This window comes from Protopterus annectens, chromosome 12.part0, assembly GCF_019279795.1.
Source record: "Protopterus annectens isolate FY-2018-M chromosome 12.part0, PAN1.0, whole genome shotgun sequence".
NCBI lineage: Eukaryota > Metazoa > Chordata > Ceratodontiformes > Protopteridae > Protopterus > Protopterus annectens.
The window spans coordinates 1,389,810,081-1,389,833,939 of record NC_056746.1 but is presented as its reverse complement, the minus strand read 5'-3'; the positions used below and the strand labels follow the sequence as shown (position 1 = coordinate 1,389,833,939).

Sequence of the window (23,859 nt, the reverse complement as noted above, 5' to 3'; positions counted from 1 at the left end):
CTAAGCTGGGGGTGCAGTGGGGGGTGGGGGGTTGAAAGTGCTTTTCTTCACAAGTCTATCGTGAATATTCCTTTTCTCCTGTCCATTAAAAAATAATTCTAGATTTTTTTTGTCTAATAAATAATTTAAAATCAACTAATAAAGTCACCAAATTGTTTTTTACCCTGGGTATAAAAGTGAATCCTTTTGAAAATAAATTAAAATTCCCTTTGGTGATGACAGTGCTGATGAAGTTAGATATGTTAAAACCATTGTAGCTAAATAAGCAACCATCTTGTGTAATTTCATCTTGAGAATCTATCTCCAATATGTTCGTTCCTGTGGTCCCCAACTTTTCTGTACTTGGCTCCCATACCTGTAGTTCACAGGACCCTTCTGTCTCAACCTTTTGGACCTCCTCGGAGGTGGAAATTCTGAGGGATCCTGTAAGTTTAAATTTTCTTGGCCATCCTGATTAATATTCTCTGTATATGCCCATCTTCTATTGTTTTCACCCCCATGTAAGTTACTGTTGACCCTAAAGGGTTTTGGTTTAGGGTAATGTGTCATGCTAGCATATTCATTAGAGTCTCTCTCAATTTTCATAAGTTTTCTATCCTGTATTTTCTTGCATTTTAACTCAGTACCATTGAAACATCAAAATACTTTGCCTTTTCAGTGTCTATACTAAACAGTAAATCACTAACAATACTGTTGTTAACACTCCCAATCTGATTAAAAAAATTTCCATTTCTAGCTCATTGTTTTTGACAATGTCTCTCATTATATCTACCCCACATCTATCAAAAGCCATAATGAGGTCCTGGTGAAACTGAGAACCTTCTTTTACATTATTAGGATACTTGCATACTCTTAAACATTTAGGAACATTTTTTAAATGCAGGCAGTGTTTAACATAAGCATTGTCAGTTTCCCAGGCTTTATATTTGTGCAATAAATTATCAAGTTTCGAAAGCATAGTGGCATAAGTATCATTGTTAGTAGTAACTTGCTTTTGTGCACTAAAATCAATTTTAAAGTTTAAAATGTCTCTAAAATGTCTTTTAGTACCTTGTTGGTTTGAACTGTTGGAACATGTTTCTCTTTCATTCAGTCCATGGTTTGGATGTGTTTTAGGTTCATAGGTTAGTACTAGGCTAACTGCCCTTGCAAGCCATTGTAAGCCTAGCCAATTATCCCTTGTGAGACTCAAACCCTGCACCTTGTGTTTTGTAAGGCAAACACCTTAACCATTAGGCCACCATCCCAACACCCTAATAAACTGCCTATGCAAGCCTCAAACTCAGGACCCTGTACACTATAGTCACAGTAGTCAACCATTAAGCCATCATAGCAATTCTTCTTCTTCTTCTTCTTTTTCGCTGCTCCATTATTAGGTACGCCACAGCAGATCAACTGTTTCTTTCTTCCCCTGTCCTTCCTCTCTTGCTCTTGTCACACCACCCACCTTCTCTTTCCTTTCACCACATCCATAAACCTTACTTTATCTTAGGCCTCCTTTTTCCAGCCACTAAGCAGCTTCATCCTTAGCATCTTTTCCTCTGCATCCTCCCATCCCTCCTCCTCAGCACATGTCCAAATAATCTTGGCTTTCTCTCCTCTCTTCCAACCTCCCAACCTTTCCTCTATGATGATTTTATTCCATATCCTGTCCCCTCAATCCACAATTCCTCACCACCTGCTTTTCTTCTTTAACATCTCCCCCTCAAGCTCTTCATCATCTGCTCACCCTCAAAGTACTCTTTTTCATCTTTCCAACACACCCTCCTCTCGCTTGTAGGTATGTTTCCCTCATTATCCTTATCCCCCCTTCCCTGCACCTGCTTACTAGCTCGGGTCTCCCTCTGTCTAGCCAATACAGGTCCTTTTTCTCCCTCCTCCTCCTCCAACATTTCCCTTAACTATAACACCTTCTTATTATTAGCTTCTCCTTTCATATCTCTCTTTGCTATTCATTCCTCATTCTTATACTCTTGTTTGCTTTCTTCCTCTCTCTGTCCACCACTTCTTCTTCACCTACCCCTCCTCTCTGTCTACTCTCCTCCCTGTACTTCTTCATTCCACCCACAGGTCTCCTCTTTCCCCTTCCTTTCCAGATTTCTCACACACCAACTTTCTTACCCAATCTCTTACTAGCTCTTCTGCCAGTAGTCACCTATTCAGTAACTCTGAACTGCCACCCAGTGCCTGCTTTTTAACTTCCCCCCTTTGATCATCCTCCACAATCCCTTTTTTCAATTTCCACCACTTCCTCTCATTGGCACAACTCACACCTCTCCTCCCTCTCTTTCTAACTTTCCCCTATCCTACAAACCACTATCCTGCTACCTGCTAACACTTTCACCACTTTACACCATCAATCTCCTTCAGATTGGCCCTTCTATCTTGTATAATACCCTATGCTCCTTCTCTCCTCATATCTGTCCACTCATGTGCTCTCCTATCTGCTAATTTACTATCCTTATCACAGCCATGTCCTGCCTTCCACCCAACCCGCCACCATCATCTTTCCCCATCTTCTCTGTTTTCCTTCATACCTTTGCCCCATCACCTACCCAATCATCCCTCATCAGTCTGTCACCGTCCCAACACATCCATCACCATCATCTCCACACTCCACCACAGTCATCACTCATTCATCTAACTCACTCAACTTCCTTCTCACTCCAAAAAATTTTCTTTCTCATCCATCGCGCACATTCAACATTCATTCACCAACAACAACATTCATTCACCTCCAAGCCATCATAGCAATACACTTATGAAAGACCCTCCTCATGGTTAGAGGTTAATGTAATACTGGGAAAGCCATCCAGTCTTGATTGCGGTCATTGAGAAGTTTGTGAGTTCAAATTTACAGTCCTGGTAGTAGCATTTCTGCCCTCCATTCCTTCCTTCGAAGCTAAACATTGTAATCCTTCCAGGTTACCAGGTAGAGAAACTCCTGCTGCTAGAGAAGCCATGGATTGGCTAATGGGTGTCAAAAGCCGCACCAATTGTGTCACTTTTTCAATGAGTTTACGCAGCTCACCCAGTTCAGTCCCTTTACATCCGTTTGCATTAACAGAAGCATTGGAGCCAGCCGGTGAATCCATAACCAGAAAACCAAAACTATTAAACAGCAAAGATGTGGTGAAAGTGCCCAAAACATAACTAGTAATCCAAAATTAGGCACCGGAAACCAACAATTCCAACTCACAAGTAATTTAATGTTCAAACACAGCAAAAGGAACACACATCCACAAATAACATTAACACTGATTAAAACACTTCCCCTTACGTTTTCGTCTGATAGAACTTCATCAGATGGGCAAAAACATCATAGATACCAAGTTAAAATAACTTTTTCTGTTTGAATAGACCAATGAAATCAGTGATTCAATTAGTTACCAAGATACAGAAAGAGTGGATTCTAAACTGCATGTGACAGTCTTACTAGTCTACCACCATCTGGTGGACAAATAATAAAACACATGAAAATGTATATAAATTCAAGAATTCATTAAATAAATAAACCAGGATAAAATAACATGGATATACATAAAAAATGCAAAAATATCACAGTTTTGCAGACCTGAGCTTGAGTACAGTTTTTACTCGAATACAGGGAACTATATTGGCAATTAGTCCTGGATGCTTGCAACAATTTAGGACTTAATGATATGGTGTCTTTAAAACCTGTACTCAAGCTCAGGTCTGCAAAATTGTGATATTTTTACATGCTTTATGTATATTCATGTTATTTTATCCTGGTTTATTTATTTAAGTGAATTCTTGATTTTATATAAATTTTCATGTGTTTTATTATTTGTCCACCAGATGGTGTTAGACTTGTAAGACTGTCACATGCAGTTTACAGTCCACTCTTTCTGTATCTTGGTAACTAATTGAATCACTGATTTTATTGGTCTATTCAAACAGGAAAAGTTATTTAACTAGGTAACTATGATGTTTTTGCCCATCTGATGAAGTTCTATGAGAAGGGGAAGTGCTTTTATCAGCGTTAATGTTATTTGTGGATGTGTGTTCCTTTTGCTGTGTTTGAACATTAAATTACTTGTGTGCTGGAACTGCTGGTCTCCGGTGCCTAATTTTGGATTACAAACTATCACAAGAGACAAGTGGGTACTAAGAATAATATACAGAGGATATTCCATTCTCTTTTCCTACCCTAGCCCACAGACCAGAACAATCCCAGATGTCCCACCCAATCTAAGGGAGCAAGCAACTATAGAGATTCAAAAGTTGCTGCACAAAAGAGTCATCCAAGAAGTCCCCGCAGACCAAACAGTATTCAGAACTTACTCAAGATTCTTTTTGGTGCCAGAAAGAACAGGGAACTGGAGACTCATATTAGACCTAAGCAATTTAAATGAATCTGTCAAGAAGTCAAAGTTCCAAATGGTGACACTGCAGTCTATACTTCCCTTTTTAGGGAAAGACGATTGGATGTGCTCGATAGACCTTCAAGATGATTACTACCACATAAAAATGGACAGGGCATCGAGAAGGTACTTACGCTTCCGTCTGCGAGCCAGTCATTATCAGTTCCGAGCTCGGCCCTTTGGTCTCACTACAGCCCTCAGAGTGTTCACCAAATGCATGGCAGTAGTCACGGCTCACCTGAGGCATCCAGGATTCTGAGTGTTTTCCTATCTAGACGACTGGCCACCACCAAGCATCTACTCCAACAAGTCAGGGATGTGACTTTGGAAATTTGCACTCAATTGGGTATTGCAGTCAACTTTCAAAAATCTGCCTTGTTGCCCTGTCAACATATTAATTTATAGGTGCAGATCTAGACACCGCTTCTGTAGTAGCACATCTTCCAACAGACAGAGTTTCAGCACTCAGGCAACAAATACTTTATCTTCTTCCCAAGACCACGGTGAAAGCAAAGACAGTTCTAAAATTATTAGGAACTATGGCTTCCACAATAACACTGGTTCCCCTTGCCAGAATGCACGTGTAGATCCTTCAATGGCTGTTGTTCTCCCAATGGTCATTTCAAGAGCTTCCTATGTCTTACCTGATCAGGATAATGGAATCATGCAAAAACGACTTAAGTTGGTGGATGCACTCCAGCCATGACCATAGGGAGACCCTTTGTTCCACAACAACCCTTAGCTACGGTGACCACGGATGCTTCCCAGATAGGGTGGGGGGGACATTATCTGGGGAGAACAGTCCAAGGTATATGGCAAAAACATGAGGCTCACTTGCATATAAATGTCCTAGAGATGAGAGCAGTGCTCCTTGCATTGCAAGCACGTAGCTCTCCCTCTAGGGAAAATTGCGATACAGTCAGACAATATGTCTGTGGTATGGTACATAAACAAGCAGGGGGTAACCAGATCTTACCCCCTTTGTTGCAAGGCCCTAAGAGTTTGGCAATAGGCAGTTTCTTCCCAGCGCTTTCTAATAAGAACTCACATTCCGTGGAAGTCCAACGTGATAGCAGACAAGCTGAGCAGGGCAATTTTATTGCCTCACGAATGGTCCCTCAATCAGAATGTAGCGGAAAGGATTTTACGAACATGGGGTCTGCCTTGCTGCAATCTTTTCATCACTCCCATGAATGCCAAGTACAACAACTACTTTACCCTAATCCCCCCTCCAGGGGAGACACCGAGAGATGCACTTGCTCACGATTGGCCCTCGGGACTTCTGTATGCCTTTCTTCCATTTCCTCTCATACCCAGAGTCATTCAGAAAGCACAGTCCTTGGGAAGCAGGATGATTCTCATTGCTCCTTACTGGCCTCATCAAGTTTGGTTCCCCTTCCTTTGGCCTCATCTTCAGGAGAAGCCTTGGACTCTGGATCCAGTACCAGACCTGCTGACACATATGTCAGGTGCGCTTTACCCCTCTCTCCACACCCTCAACTTGACAGCTTAGCTGCTCCACTTCCCAATCTAGTCAGGCTTCAGAATTTCACTCCAACAGTTAAACATATCTTGATGTCCTCTCATAAAGCTTCCACCAGAAAACTGTATTCTAGCAAATGGAAAAGGTTTTCCCTCTGGGCTCAAAACAGAAACATTGACCCTTTTTCTGCACCCATTCACTCTATCTTGGAATTCTTGGCAGAACTGTTCCAACAGGGTTCAGCTGCAGCAACCATCAGAGTACAACTCGCTGCAATTTCAAATGTCCACATTGGTGATCCTACTTCAAACTTAATGTCACACAGGTTGTGTAGAGCCTTCTTGAAAGGTGCCTCCTTATTAAGACCTCCCTTTAAGCAACCCCTTCCTCCATGGAATTTAAATTTTGTTCTATCTCACCTCACGTTACCACCTTTTGAACCTTCCTCATCTTCAGACCTCAAGTTCCTTTCCTGGAAGACCATTTTTCTGGTTGGTATAACATCTGCTAGAAGGTTATTAGAGTTGCAAGCCCTATCTATCAAACCGCCATATTTGATATTTCATAAGGATAGGGTATTGTTACAAAATAATCCATCCTTTTTACCTAAAGTCTCTTCTTCAACTAACATAAATCAATCTATTGAGCTTCCAGTGTTTTTTCCTAATCACAGCAACAAAGCAGAGTACAAATTACATCAACAGGATGTGCACAGACAAATCAGATTCAATTTGCATAGGACAAAAGATTTTAGAAAGTCTGACCAGTTCTTATCTTTTTCAGACACAAGAAAGAGTAGCTCAGTTTCAAAAACTACCCCTTCAAACTAGCTCTCAAACTGCATTACATTCATCTATACCTCAAACAACAGAGATTTACCATTTAAGGTTAAGGCTCATTCTACTAGAGCTCTGGCTACGTCGTCTGCCTTTCAGGCCAGAATTCCTTTGGATAATATTTGTGCTGCAGCTACCTGGGCTACTCCTCATACATTTATCACGCATTACAAAGTGGATTTGGCCTCCAGGGACAGGGCCGCCTTTGGGTCCACTGTGCTTAAAGATGTACTGTCGTGAGCCACCCAGGGAAAAGGTGCTAGGGACGCTGTCTTATCATTGCAAAAATGAAGGTGCGATAGGACAACATAACATAAAGAAGCTATGTACTCACCATAACATTCCATGTTTGTCGTCCATCTTGCCGTTCATTCTTATGAGCCCTCCCTCCTCCCACCTTCCAATGACTCCTTGTAGACCTGGTGGATGTTTTACTCCTTTCAGGGGTTCCTTGCTTCAGTTTGTTTCTCCTATTCCATTGGGGATAGCATATATTTGTGTATATATATATATATATATATATATATATATATATATATATATATATATATAGTTCTTTACAATTCCTTTAGTAGTAGCAGCTAACAAGATCTGGGGATTTACACCACTACATTATGGGATACCTACTTGCCATGAGCCAAGTTTGAGTCTTTCAGCTGTGTATTCAGCCAAGTCGGAACCGTGGATCGGCTCTGAACCCATCATTGTAAGAATGAACGGCGAGATGGACAACAAACATGGAAGGTTATAGTGAGTACATAACTTCAATTTTTTGTATATGAAACACCTATTTTTTATTTGAAATGGCATAAACAACTCAAATGCTGTAAGAATATGGTTTTATTTTGGCAAAAAATGAAGCCCTGTACTTTGCACTGTGTATTTGTATGGTTTGTCCTGAAAAATCCCACGCTTCCACAAAAATGTTCCTCTTTGGATATTTGAAAAGGTAGCAGCCATAATCTCAACAGAATTAAGGACGCATCCAGAAATAATCAGGGTCACTTTTAAAATATTAGTACTATAAACTTGAAACATTGACAGAACTAGAGAATGTCAATTAATTTGCATTTTCTGAAGTAACAGAAGTCTGTATCTGTCCAGTCATGGTCATTACTAATTATGGATAATTCACCACCATTTCTCCAAAAGTCACCAGTTCTAGGAGGGCTTAACATGGACAGAGCTAAAATTTGAGTCAAGACGTTCATGAAAATCAGGAACATTTGAGTGTTATCTCTAGAGCTGTGAGACAGAAATCTAAGTACTAAGCCACTGTACAATAAAGAATTCAAAGTATGAAACAATCCTTAAGATGTTCCCAGTGGCATACTGTACAGATGTGAAAGAAGGCCTGCTCTAAAGTTTGTAAAGTAATACATTTTTGATAGAGCAGACATAAGGCTAATGACGATAAAAATTGTCAAAAGCAGACTTGTGTCGCATCTCTTCCCTGTGCCCGATTAGTCAGCTACAGTCTTTTTCCACTTTCTTCTCTTATCCCCGTGTGTGTGTGTGTGTGTGTGTGTGTGTGTGTGTGCATGTGTGTGTGTATACAGTATGTGTGTATTTCCTGCTACAGACTGGTGAAGCAATTGTGCCTCTTTCTTTGTTCCATCACCACCCTAAACAGGATAAAATGGATATCAGAAAATGAAAGAATAAGAGTAAGAAGTAAGGTTAGATTAACTAAAGAAGCAAGTGACTGGTAGATAAGCAAATAGTAATTTAACATCAACTGTAAATTACTTCTGTGAATGGAGCGAGTATGGGATTATTTGCATATTTCGAAACCTTTCAACAGATGTTGCTGCATTCTGAAATGCTGTGTGTGTGTGTGTGTGTGTGTGTGTGTGTGTGTGTGTGTGTGTGTGTGTGTGTGTGTGGTTGAAAAGCTAAAGTAGAGTACAGAAGTTGGACTTCCGTACTTCTGTTTCACTTTTCTGTTTCACTCCGAGCTCTCACAGTGTCCCATAAGAAGTTTCACTTCAAAAAGATTTTTTAATAAAGAATGTTTTTTTTTTTCATTTGCTCTAAAAAGTAAAAAAATAAGGAAGAGTGAAAACTTTGCAAAACAAACAGAAAAGCTGTTTACTGAAAAGCATTTGAGGTCGTTTTTTCTGATTCCTGCTACTTTTTCTGGTACCTCATTACTCACCTATTTCTAACACTATGATGAAATGAGAATAAATCAAGTAAGCTAGAGATTCCAGTTTTACCAAAAACAGCCATTTGGCTAGTGTCACAGTACCCATGTCTGTGTGTGTGTTTGTATATATATTTGTGTATATATCTATCTATACATATCTATCTATATATATCTATATATATATATATCTATATATATATATATATATATATATATATATATATATATATATATGTGTGTGTGTGTGTGTATATATATATATATATATATATATATATATATATATATATATATATATATGTGTATGTGTGTGTGTGTGTGTGTGTGTATGTGTGTGTATATATCTATATTTGTAATTATTTATTTATGTTTATTTTCAATTTGTTAACCAAGGTAGGGCACTGATCACATTAGACACGTTTCCTCCTCAGTCTGGAGTAAACACAATAGATAATTCAATAAAACATAACGTAATATAATACAATATTATGCTCTGGATGACACCAGGAGAAAACAAATCAAAGTCCCCATCAGTCACATGAAACAGATGCTCAGTAGTCACCACAAATGACTGATAAAATGCCTACTGTTCAAGATACTTTGTGAACATTGCAAGTCTTTAATTTGCTTTAAAATATTTTACTTTTTGTCAGATTAGGTGTAAAAGAATTAGTCATTATCTACCACTCCAGTACACAATTAACATAAACTCATAAACAAGTTAGCTTAGAAGGAAATATATGACAGCCTCCATTGCAGTGTAAGTGAAAACATAATATGCCAGTGTAATTTAGAAACCTTCTGGCTCATTTTTGCAGGCAAGATGAACCAAATGGGAAATATACTGCAATATTTAAAGTAATAAACCAAAAGGGTGCATTATTAGGGAGCTTTTTATAGCATTTAACCTTCACAATAGCCCTAGAAAGATTAGTAAAACCTAACACTCCTCTGTCCTGCGTCATACCTATAATGACCCGAACTTAGACTTCTGACTCACTGTATGCATGATCTACTTTTACAGATAGATTATATGCAAATTAGTCTCATGACCTGCTTTTACTGACACTCACCTCTTTACCATCTTCTTCCTCCTGTCCATCTGTGATAGCTGCATAGAGAACCATATATTGTGTGGCTTCTTCTACAGGCTGCCATCCAACCTTTAGGCTGTTGTGTGTCACATCAGAGATATGCAGGTGTGCTGGAGGAGAACGCGGCACTGACAGAGAAATCAAATGGTTTCAGTCCCACATACAGCATCATATTTAAATAAATAACTTGTTTAACTAAGAAAAATTCAGTTGTGTTTTTTTTTCATCCTGTAGGGTCTTCAATCTTATTCAGCTCGGGGGTGACAACGGATGTACATAGTGTTTGTCATGGTCATAGCAAAAAAAAGTCATGGCTTAATTTTCACTAAGGGACTATTTTAACATTGAACTGTATTATTTCTGTGGTTATTATTATATATTATACTAATCCATTCATTTAAAAAAGACTGACCAGAATAGGGTTACACTGGGTCTTGCAGTCTGATTTAACAACCATCTAGGTAATACAGTTTTTAAAATATGTATTGGTTTCACCTTCTCACACCTTGCAACTTTGACTCGTAATGCACCATAAAATACATTTGGGGCACATATTCTTTTCTCCTTTTTTATTAAGGAACTTGGGCTTGATGTTTGCAGATTACCAGTTGTCCTATATACACACGATCTGGTTCTATTTAAAGCAATGAACACTGACACAGTAGTACAACGGACCAAGCAGAGGATTTCAGTAAAGCCTGGCACCACCTTAAAGGCAATGGACTTTGTATGAACACCAGTAATAAGTGATGGTGTTTTGATGAACACCAGGAATAAACGATGGTGTTTTGATGAACACCAGTAATAAGTAATGGTGTTTTGATGAACACCAGTAATAAGTGACGGTGTTTTGGACACATGAAAGATTAATGATATTCACAGGATCTCTCTGCAAGACCACATGCAGAGCAAGGCAGTTTTATTAACTTGGCGTATGGATGCATTTGTAGCTATATTTTTCATCAGCACACTGAATTAACAGTATGCAAACTTATCATCCAATGATATATAAACTATAATATCAAGGATTCTAACTCCAAAAGTATAATCCACTGGATAAAAGAGTATTTTAATTCCTAAACTGTTAAAAACTCTTCCCATAGTTATTATGTTCTCATATATATAATAATAACTGCTAACTTAGAATAACACTTCATAATGTTGGCAAACACATTTCACTCACTGGCTCAAACAAGTTATATCACCTCCTGTCTCTGATAGAAAATGAATCTTTACAAAAAAAGCAGCAACCCTGCTTCTCGTTTCCTTAAATTTCTTTATTGTAATCACTGCACTCCTCTTAAAAAAATGGAAGCAGACAAAACATATACATCGTCAAAGTGATGGAGCATTTGACTGAAGAGTCCAATATTCTGCTCTGTGACTAGCAAACATATCATTTCCAAAACTAGAGCAACAGTCTTGAATTCACTACCTGCTTCTCTCATGGGTGTTACTCAGACATCTGCCTTCAGTTTGCTTTTACTGGTGTGCCTTTAGGAGGCAGTGACTTGTAACTAGTTTAACGACACAGGGCGACAAACCTTTTAAATGCCAAACAAACCTTTGAAAGATTTTATAATATGTTCTTACAACGATAACCATTGAACTGCTAGTAATGCTAATTAGAAGATTATTCTGCTGTTAATCAGAAACACTGCTAGTATGGTTAATCACAATACTGCTAGTATAGTTAATGAGAACCTTGCTAATAGTATTAAACAGAACAATGCTTGGACTATCAATTATGGCACTGCTAACACTGTCACTTGCAATACAGCTAGTAATGTTCTTACATTGTTTAATGACCCAAACTTAGACTTCTGGCTCACTGTATGCATGATCTACTTTTACAGATAGATTATATGCAGTTGTAACACATAAACCAATACTAGAACTACAAATATCTTTAGTAATATGACTACTAAATATAAATATTAGTAAATTACTTTAGTAATGTGATGCCCTGGACCAGCTGGTTGACATCACCACAAGGGGCTTAAACATTCTGGAGCTGGTGCTCACCAACATGGAGGACCATTGTACTACCCCAAGTGTGCAGCCCTCCCTGGTAAGGTCTGACCTCAAACCAGTCTCGCTGGAGGTAAAAATAACACGAGACACCCCCCCCCCGGCAGCAACTAGACTGAAAAACTTCACCAAGGCCAATTATGACCTCTTATGTGATGGCATAAACAGCTTCATACCCCTCCCCACACTGATGGAGAGGTTACCTATGCTGGGATATATACTACTGCTTTATATGTGCATCTGTACAATTGTATTAACTCTGCCATACCTGATAGGACCACAGCAAGATCCTCAAGGAAGAGCAAACCCACTTGGTGCACATCAGCCATTAACAGGCTATACAATAAGAGGAAGAAGTTGCTGTCTGGAAGTTACACTCTCAAACCTGGAAGCGCTCCCTCCTCAACTTAAATAGGCAAATAAGACATCCTGTAAAGTCCTCTAAAGCTACTTATGAATCCAAATTAGCATCCCTAGCTAAGGAAAACCATAAGGCATTCTTTAGCTACATCTGAAACCTTAAAGGATAAAAAACAGATTTGTGCAGAACTTGTAGTTAATGGTACTACATATACAGAACCGGTGGACATAGCCAACCTGCCGGCTAACAGGTTCAGTGCAAACTTCACACCCCTGTCCCCACCACATATAACACAAAGCATCTCTACCACCTGTCTCCCACCTATTATCTCCAAGGAGCAAGTCTTAAACACCCTCTCCAAGGCTAACAATACAGCCTCAATGGGACCAGACAACATTCCATGCTGCGTTCTCAATGGATTAAAACAGGAATTAGCAACACTGCTGAGTACCTTGTTCAACCACAGCCTTAGCACAGGTTTTATCTGTGCTGAATTGAGAACAGCTACCATCATCCGTTTGCATAAAGAGGGTGCATCCACGGATCCCAGGAACTATTGACCCATAAGAATAGCCAGCCTTATCTGCAAGGCCATGGAGTATATCATCATGGACCTTATCAACAAAGACATAGGTAATCTACAAACACTCGACCCTACCCAGTTTGGCTTTGTCAAAGGGGGGATCATACCTGTTAAACTTGGTGGACTTATTTGAGACAGTCAGCAAAGCCCTTAATGAAGGTAAAACTGTGCATACAGCCTACCTGGACTTAGCCAAGGCCTTTGACACCACCCCCCAGTCAGGCATTATTGATGAACTCACCCAGCTGGGTATCAACCCATATATGGTCAGGTGGGTTGCAAACTAGCTCACCACTAGAACTCATACAGTCAAAATAGGAGACTCTACCTCCAACAGCAGACCAATAAGCAGTGGTGTACTGCAGGGGTCTGTTCTGGAGCCCCTAGTGTTCAGAATATACTTCTCTGAAGTACAGGCAAAAACTAAAGGTCTGTAGCTGACAAGTTTGCTGATGACTGCAAACTAGGTGTGGTCATTCAGTCGCCTAATGATGCCAATATCCTGCAAGAAGGACTTACACAGACTAATGATTGGTGCCAAAGTCACTGACTTACACTCAGTGCAAAAATGCATTATCATCCCCTTCAGCAAGGGTGATGTTCCTGCAAACAACTCCATAAATATCTATACCTTAAACATGCAATCACTGGTGAGAGACCTGGGAATGCAGGTTGATAGCAACCTTACCTTTGATCACGATGTCTCCACAGTAGTAAGAAGGGCATTCTATGTTGCTCACATCATATGTAAGGGCATTGCCTCCAGAACCCCCCCCATACTCTTCTCTCATCAGGCCAATAATAGAGTATAATGCTTTCTTTGGTATGCACATGTCTAAGCACCTGCAGCAATTAGAGAGACCACAAAGGTTTCTTACAAAGAAAATTCAAGGTCTCCAGTGCATGTCATATACAGACAAATTGAAATAATTGGCTCTTTACTCTGTGTCATACAGACTGCTCAGGGGTGAGCTGTGCCTTGCATATTAGGCAATATCCAACCCTGCCTCAATGGAAATGCTACACATTCACAAGTCAAATGGTACACGTCACACACTCAAGGGATCTTAACCTGGTATGTGACATTAGTACAACTTACTGGAGGGACAGAGTTATCTTACAGAGGTTACCTCATCTCTGGAACAGACTTCCAATCCATGCTAAGCAGAGCCCTTTGGTAGACCTTATGTAAAATTAATTTAGATGACTAGATGGGAAACTGTAACTTAGAAAAGGGTAACAGGTGATGATTTAGTGTCTCCCTGTAACAGATACTCTTGGGAACAAGGGTTAACTTGGCTAGGCTTGTAAGGGCCTAAGGCCATTAGCCTAGCAACCTACTATGATCGTATGATCCTGTGATTATCAGCTCACAAATATTTGCTATTTGTTTGCGAATGTTTATGACTACCTTATCCGCTTACCTGTACTCGATGTTTGTGCAAAAATGTAAAGAAGTTTGGGCAGTTTTGTTCTCCATGAAAACAGAGGAGATAGTCTGATCTGAATCAGAGTAGTGAATTATGTTTGGACTTCCCTGTTAATCATGAAGTGTCCATATCAAACACCATGTTCAAATGCAAGGACGCATATAATTGTACCTGGTACTATAGCAACATGAGCAACACTGTAGTTGTGTCACCAGATCAGGCAGCATCTTTTGGGAATTTAATTATCAGACCCATTAATGAATACAATGCCTCCTTTCCTGTGTACACATCCAGGCATATCACTCAAATGGAAAAGCCACAACAATTTCTAACCAAGAAAATTAAAGACCTTAATTTCTTCAACTATCCATATAGATTTGTAGAACTCTCTTTGTGCTCAGTAGCCTTTTGTTTGATCCTAAGTGACCTGTGTCTGCACAAGCCATGAAAAGGTGATGGCATAATGGTTAAGGTGTTTATCTCATAGACCAACATACACGGTTTGATTCCCACCTTTGGTTTAGACTGGCAGTTGGCACTGAAGGTTATGACTGCAAGCTGTAGTTCCAGTGGTACAAAGTTTGATTTCCTCAGCCGTCATTTGTCTTCTGTGTGACCTTGATCAAGTCACTTAAGAAGACATTACTTGAGGACAACTGGGAATGTGGGCTAGGCTCTTCAATAGTCCCCTGGACTGCAAGTCTAGTAAGTACCTTTGAAATCTAAATGACCTTTTATTGTTTCACAAAATCAGTGGATCTACAAGCATCGATAATAGGGACCTAAATATGTAGCAATAATATGTCACCACTACAAATAAAGTCAAGTGCTACTTTTTCTGCCTTTAAGGCTAATTTTGTTGATTAGATGGGTAGGTATAACTTTACACCAGAGTTACCATGTAGTCTCTTGGTCAGTTTGGGAGGTGATGAATATCAAGTGATAAAAAAGGATGGTAAGAACATTTAGTCAGGTTTACTTAAAGGTGTATATGGCTAGTCATCTTATGGTCTTAATATTGTTCCATTGTTCCTGGGTTAGATGGATGTGGCAGTGGCATAAAAAACCTGGGAAGCCCAAACATATAGTGAAGGAGTCCTGGAACTGTTAAGCTGAAGTTTCTGTCTAAAAAGAGTTCAACTCTCACCATAACAGGATATCCAGTATTCCTAAAGAGGATCACTTGTGGGTTATAAAGGCTCTTGCGCAAGACCTCAACAGCTGAAGTGAAGGTATGAAGTTGTGGATGAAAGCTGGTTGATGCTTATTATGACAGTTACCCGAGAACAACCTGGTGGATATTTAGCAGTAAGTGAAGCTGGCAGGTTAAAGAGGCCATCCAACCAATGCTACTGGGGAAGAGGATCTCCAGATTGATTAATAGATCCTTTTTCCTAGACTTGTGCACTGTGCATTGTGATAATTCAATTTTGGATTGCTCAAACTTTTATTAGAGTTTTTTATGTCCACTAGAACATTATGGAAGTTGTTTTAATGTTATGTTCACATTGTGGCTTGGATCTTGGACCAACAAGGCCTGTTAAAGCATGTCTTTAGTCAGTGGGTCCAGTCTTGTAATTATTTAGGAGCTTTTGACAACCAAAGTAAAACTGTGGTCCCATCTGCCTCAGATGGTGATATCTTACACGGAGGATACAAAATCCATATCATTTTCTGAAAAAGTAAGGGTTTTTTATTATAAACTTAAAATTGTAAAAAGAGTAGGGGAGTCTCCAGAGTAGCCTAGCCAAAGTTCCTCTATCCTTATTAACATGGACCTCATAGTGGTCCATATGATGGGGTTGAATGGCCTTAGATGTTCTACCAAGAGGGACATGCAGAAAGACATGACTGAATTGGATATGCATGTGTTTGAGTCAAGAAAGACTTTGCTCTTGAGTGGTACATAGCCATTATCCAGAATGATGCCAAGATTTAAAGACTACACAGTTGCCTTTCTTAATTTAATATGTAGTTAGTGTCATTCTAGGGTGACCCAGTATCTGGCAGCTTAAGAAGAGATGGACGAAAAGCCTTCTTGCCTTGCCATGGATAGTCTCCGCCTCTCTTACCAAGGCTTTTGTATACTGGTTAAAGCCTTTACTGCTCCCATAGTGCCTTTTTAGGCAGAGGCCATATGACGAATATTTTAACCTAGTAAATTATAATTTGGAATATATTAATGTGGTCCTACTCGATGCCAAGAGTCTAAGCAAAAAAAATAAATACTGAATTGAAGCTGTCCTGCAACTTGAATAAATTCATATACAAGTAGTTACAGAGATTTGGTTTCAGAGGGTGTAGTATGTCACATCTTCAGTTTTACTGGCAATTGTGGGAGAGTATCAATGTAATTAAAGGACATCATCGCCCCATGACTGACTCCTCGGGACACCACATTCAAACTCCTAGCTATCCAAAGCACTATTAACATGATTAAGTATCACTTCACAGCTACATTAACATATCAGCTGAAGTCATTATTAAATATAATACCTTTTTGCTGGAGGACTTCAGATTGAGGGCTCCAGTAGCCTTGACATAGTCTTCACAAACATGGCCACTTTGTCCATATCTCCATACATATCATCCTATCTTCTTAAATCCTTAAATCAGACTATAAATTAGTGACCATTTCCTTTAAAACTGGTAGTACTTCCCATGTAATTACATCTGTGTTTAGGGACTTCTCAAAAGCAAATCTTATTTAGTTAATTAATGACCTAAACACATTCCAGTGTAATTTTCCTGCATTGGAACCCATTGCAAAAGCTGCCACCTGTGCCTCTAACCTCTCCTTCCACTTAATAGCTACATTGAGAAGGTGGTCCCAATCCACAACATAAATAATAATTAAAAAACATCATGGAATACCCATATTACGTTATATAACATGACAAAGTGATTGGTTAATGCTTATAAGAGGTTTCATTCTTCCTACCTTAAGAGCACATTTAAGTAAATTAGTAAAGACTTCAGGTGAACCAACAGGACGATCAAAGCTGAATATGAACTTAATGCAGCCACAAAAACTAAAAATAACTGCACATCTTTCATTTACTATGTCAGGAAGTTAAAAACTAATACTCAACAAAGTCTGGACTTAGTTCACAATACTACTACATGGTATGACCCCCCAAAAATAGATAATATGTTAGATGAAAATTTAGTAGAACCAACAGTTATAGCTATTCAACAGATGCCACAGTCCCAATGACCTCCTTTTAATTAATATGGAACAAAATTTCTCAGTCTTCTCAAAAGCTAATAAGCCTCATGTGTTGGCTCTAATAATATACAGGATCACTTGAATACATGATTGCATTGATTATCAGAGACAAAAACAGCCTCTCTGAATGCCTACTTAAACTCTTTTTTCTAAGCCTCTCCTCTGGTTACATTCCTGAAACCTAGAAAACCATTATTTTAATGTTGTTGCATAAAGGTGACCCAAATATGGGTCCTGGTAACTACAGACCTATTATTCACACTAGCCTCATATATAAAGCTGTGGATGTACCTCATTAATCTGGACATTGAAAATCTCGTAACCCTGAACCTTTATCAATTTAGCTTTGTAAAAGGAAGGTCTTGCCTGTTTGACCTCATATTCCTTCATGGAACAAATAGTACCTCAAATACCTGGTTAAAGAACTAAACGTGCATCAAAAGATAAACAAAACACATTGATGTGATAGATTCAAATCCCAACATATCTCTCACCTCTGAATAAACTTCCACTACATGCCAAGGGGAGTAGCACCCTTGCCATCGTCAAGATAAATCTAGATAATTGGATGGGCAGCCTTATATTCTCTCCCAGCCTATCTTGTCTGGTCTTCCTAGAGGCTAGAGGGAAGTCTTGAATAGGTGTTTTTGGCTAAGTTTGTAATGATCTGGAGACTGATTGCCTAGCACTTACTTATGAGCCTGTAAGTAGCACCTTGGATCTCCCATGAAAAAATACCACATGTCTACAGGAGCTAACCTGATCTAAGTAAATAAATAACTAAGTCTACTTGTGAAGAGGCCTTAACAATTCCTGTTTTAAAGAAGTCTTCTTTAGACTCCTCTAATGTGTGCAATTGCCACCTAATCTCTAACTTTATTTCTTCAACAGGGCTATTGAGAATGTTTTTTATGTTCAGGTGTATTTGTATGTGACTTCTCATAATCTTCTTGACTCAGAAAACTCTGGTTTTAGATCTCAGCACATTAGTGAGAGCACCTTTCGTTCTGTTTAATCTTTTGGTAGCACTCAGTGTTATGGATCATAACATCCTGATCAGGCATCTGCATACCTACTGACAGCTTACTTCAGCTGATCTCCGATGAGGGAGGAATAGTTTTGTTCTACATCTCATGGCCCGTCATCAGGTGAGAACTCATATTTGGTAGCTACTCACCTGTTATGGAATGCTGGTGGCCTTAACCTTGATTCCTTATTATCCCTGAAGTACCCATTACCCTTAAGATATGTCATAGTTTATTTACTTATTCATTTATGCTTTGCTGACTGGGATAGCCCTACTAGGGCAACAGTTTCTTTTCAGAAAATATCTGCAGTGGTATCTATACTGAGTAGGAGACATTTAGCCACGATACCAGTAGAAGTTACCATTTTCTTTTCAATTAGTGCCATGGAACCGTTTACATAAACCTGAACTACTAGCAACTCAGGCAGATTGGTCCTTTGTTTAAGGTCTCAGCTGAAGGACATCACACTCAGAATTGCAGCACCCCCTCTCTTATGCAGCCCTGCAATATTATTATAAGAAAAAAAATGACTCCAAGCACCTGGCATGGTAATAGAACTCATAGCCTACTGATTTTTCCAGCATCAAAGGCAAGAGTGTTCCTTGCTGTGGCACTGGTAGAAGGAGCTATAATCATTACCATTGTTACGCTGATGATATTCAGCTCTTCATTTCTATTTCTCAGGAGCATCCTTGCATCAAAGTCTATAAAATCCTGGTATGACTGTATCATGGCATAGATGTCTAGGTCTGCATCTATTTGCAGTAAGGAAATCCTTTCTGCCTATGTTTCAGCCAAGCAGATCAGATCGTCAGATGAGGGCTATCACTCATTAGCACAACTCAGCCCAAGACCTCAGGTAGGCTTCCATTTGCCTACATGTTGCCTTTCATATGTAATCAACTACCTGCCATGATCTATGTTTGAGTCAGGCATTGTTGCAGACATCCATTAAACACCTTTTTTTAAAGATGGTTTAATTTTCTTTTTAGCTACTGTATTATGTTGTAGTTTGTTTTATTTTCTATTTTAACATTTGTGTTTTTATTTATCCTGCTTTAATTTTAATTTATTTACTGTTTTAATATGTGTTTGGTGCTTAGGCTTAAGCCCCTGAAATAAATGAAGATTAAATGTTCCAACAGGTCTAGAAGGTAGCAGCTGTGGCAGTCGCCATAATAAGGGCTGGGTAGTTGGAGGAGCTTACCAAGTCAAACATCAATGAGGACAAAGGATCTGCTTCCATGATGTCCCAGATCCAATCACAATTTTTCAGGATAAGGAGAATTTGCTCCCATTGTAATGATCACAACAGACAAACATAGGGGTTATCCTGGACATGCAATTTTTGAAAGCACAATAGCTGGCAGTGGATATAACAGGGTTGATTTATTAACTTACAAACAACCATTTATAAAAATTATATATTTTCATTAAGGACTTCTTTACCAGCAGTGGTACTAATGCATGAACAATTCAAGATATCATTCAGAAACACTGATATAGCTTGCAGGCCAACCAGAAGATTAATGCTTTCTTTCCAGCAAAATGTAAATTTATTTAAGACAGAGCAAAACTATTTGGCAATATTTAAATCACTTGAAAATGATTATCCAATCAGAAGGATACCAACAGCTATTTTGGGTTATAAAATCATAAACAGTATTCCTTGTGGCAATTATATTTTTTTAATCTATTATAAAATGGAAATCTTTTTCACTCCTTCAATATTTCCAAGTTTAACTGCATAATATTACATCCCATATTACTTTTTCTAGCCAATGAGTTGTTTGTTTACTAACATATACCTGAAGTGCATTTTATGTAAAACAATAGGCTTTTCAAATTTTGTATTTCCGAATACCTTAGTGACATCAGACTTTATATGTACACACACAGTAGATACTGGAAGCTCATTTCATCTTTACAGGCATAGATAAAATTGATTATACAAGCACTAATACATTGGGCTGGTATGGAATCATAAAATATAAAGAAACATTATGGATTGCCAAGTTAGTATAAATAAACATCTAAGTTAAAACTGCCCCTGTATTTGTAACAAGCATATATGTATTTCTGTTCCTCCAGATGTCATTATTCCTTGTATTTACCTCATTACAGAGCTCCGCTACCTAACAGTTTGCACTTGGTTAGCTGCCTCTTTGCTCTACCCTAGCTGTGCTACTGACAATATATCTCCAGAGTGTACTAGACTAATATGACCGTAAGTGTGAATCAAATAAGATGAAAATTAGCACCTTCATAATGCAGGTTATTGTTCTTTCTCGGAAAAAATAGATTACAACTATGGAGAAACACCTACTGCAAGTGAAGAATGTCTAGAATCCTATCCTTTCTTTTTTTTTTTGACTAAAGTAGAAGGGATCAGGAGACTGACCAGCTGATGGGTGGCAATACTGCAGGTGTTGTGGCACAGGTGGTAAGGTAGAAATGAGTCACAGGAAGAAGCATTTACTTCACTGGTCAGTTAATGTTCCCATTGTCACCTATGGTAACAGGTTTTGAGTAGACACCAAAATGATGAAATTTTGGCTATAAATGACAGAAATGAGGTTTCATTTTAGAGTAATAACTTACCTTCTGTGACTCAGTGAAGATGCTGGCAATCTTGGGGATTTCAAAGGACAGCCACATGAGTTAGTGAGGATTTCTCACTAGATGCCTCCATAAAAACTATATAAAGTATGATCTAGAGGAATGAGGCCTTTTGGAAATTCAAGAATATGTTGCTGGGAAGGGATTATGTCTTTCAACTTAACTGTGAGTGCATGACGATTGTACAGGAGTATTATTAATCGTAAGGAAGTTTGGTCTGCACTTCTCTGCTTGCTGACATGGCATCTATTAACAAATACAAGTAGTTTTAGAAGTGGATAGATAAAAAATTTGTAAATTTCAATATACATGCTTCATCCATATCCTTGCTTCAGCAGTACATTAAAGGACTCCTGCACTCTCTAGGAAATAATATTTTCTGATGTCAAGTTATTCAAACTTTTCCACTCCAGTTGGTATCCATGTACCCGACTTTCATCCTTCCACAGACTCTGTTAATTACAGACTGATTTGTATAACAAACATACTGTGCAAGCTGACAGAGGACATAGAGAACTTAGTTGGGTAGGGAAAGGAAGCACGTTTCTCATGACATGACCCATTATGATTTTGTCAAAGGTAGAGGTTGTGTGCTTAGCTTTGTCAAATCATAATATAAATAGGACTTCATGAGACAGGTTCATTGCCCAAAGCATCCATACTTCCCTTGAAAGTTAGATGGTCTAACACTTTAGCCTCCATCATGTTAAGTTCTGATGATAGATGGGTGCACATAAATTTACCTCAAAGTTTAGTAGTAAAGGCCTTTATCAACAAAGATGGTAAACCCAAAGGATATACTTCCTAGAGTATGTGCCTAGGCTATAGACCATTATTTAGACCACCTGCCTATTACTGACCTATGAAAGTCTGGATGCTGGCCTTGTTTATCAGTCCATGTAGCTTCCCTTAACCTGTATCCACAATGTACCTCATGACAGAATCATAGAAAAACTCAGGAAATTAAAGATGAGTTAAGCCATAATAGCTTGGGTCCACACTTGTTTACATCGCCATGCAAAGCAGGTAAGAATGGGAATCTTATCCTCATCCTGCCCTGTCACCGGTGGAGTCTTTCAGTGCTCCATCCTAGGGTTTCTCCATTTTGGCATATGTTTTTCATCCCTCAGAACTGAGACCCGAGTCCAGCTTACCAAATATGCAAATGACTGTAGACTTGGGACATTGTCCTTAACTCCTCCAACACCATCTCCCTTCAGATGGTACTTCATTTCACAGTCCAGTTGTGCAACAGATACTATAATACCTTCAGTATCAGAAAATGCAAACTACTGGAAGTTTCTAGCACCCCCACCACCATCACACGTTTTATACGCTATTAACATGCAACAACTAAAAGTTTAATTTTTGGTATGCTTTGTCCTAACTAAAGGTTGACAAAATAGTACAACACCTAGGAATCCTCATAGACAGCGTCCATCCATTTACTACACTTGTACTTGCTGTACGCGGTGATCATTACTGGGCTGGGCATGTTTAAAGCATTTATTTAATTATGTGGCACAAATAGCCATTTCCCTGTTTGCTGGATTTTCTAATTCTGTTTGCCTTTAAATTGCCTTGCAGAAGGGTGAATTAGCCAGGGACTTAGTTGTTTGGTAGTTGTTTGTTGTTTAATCAGCACTTGAGAACTACTTTTGCTATGATTTTATATTAGGAAATTCCAGGATCATCCATCTTGTGGCAGAAAATGTTTACCTGGTTTCTCTTAGATGGAAAGCAGTCAGGAAACTCAAAGTGTGGCTGTTTACTGGATAGAGGGCATAGGAGTCAGTTTTGAACTTATTTTCTGCTATAAATCAGGCCAGTTTGCACAGAGGTACCCACCACACAGTGGAGGTTAGCAGTGTCCTGTATAGTAGCAAATGGCTAGTTAGTAAAATTTCCCTATAAAGTCAGGAATAGGTCTGAAATCTGTTAGTCAGTGTGACATTGTGCAGAATTAAGCTTCAAGCAGCTAGCTTATTCATTAAATAGCACTACCGTATCCTAGCATTATATAACATCCTGCCCTTAACCCAAGAAACTACCCTAGGAGACCCTTGTTGAAACCCAATCCTTAATCATAAACAGCCCACCCTACTACAGGACCGGACACCATGGATATGTAATTTCCAAATGTCTCTGTGGCCAGCTTGGTAGATTTGGGCATCCTAAGGCAATGTAGCAATTGGCTGGCAGGGTATTTAAAATTTGTATTGTACTGAGAATTTATCTGATTAAGTCCTGTAGGTCACGTGATGAAAGTACTTATCTTTTTATGGATCAAAAGTGTTGAAGAGCTCTCTTTTGAGATTTTTGGCATAATTGTTATTTTGCCGAATTTGTTTCATATTTGCTTTTTTTGGTTTTCAATGTAGCATTTATCTCGTGTTCTCAGACAACCAGTTAATCATTAAAGAAAATAATGTAGTATGCCAGAGATGTAACTATATAACTTCATTGGAGGTAAAAATCTTGCATACAACCGAGGTTGTCAAAAATACCCGCAATACATCCCTCACACACACTGCTCACCACATGCATAGATTGTCTTATGTTGAGGCACTTAAAAGAAACTTCCCAAACCTCAAAGACCTTTAAAACTGCCTAATAGCAACACTGTTCCTC

The 23,859-nt window shown here is 38.8% G+C and overlaps 1 protein-coding gene across 4 annotated transcripts in view; it reads right to left on the bottom strand.

The window, feature by feature from the left end:
* The window catches only part of LOC122817233 (collagen alpha-1(XIV) chain-like), a 950,064-nt gene that overhangs the window by 538,438 nt on the left and 387,767 nt on the right, over nt 1–23,859 (bottom strand). For all 4 annotated transcript variants that reach the window (XM_044090454.1, XM_044090451.1, XM_044090453.1 and 1 more), the window contains exon 13: nt 9,927–10,075. In XM_044090454.1, coding sequence (XP_043946389.1) covers nt 9,927–10,075 — 149 coding nt within the window. The remainder of the gene's footprint in view (nt 1–9,926; nt 10,076–23,859) is intronic.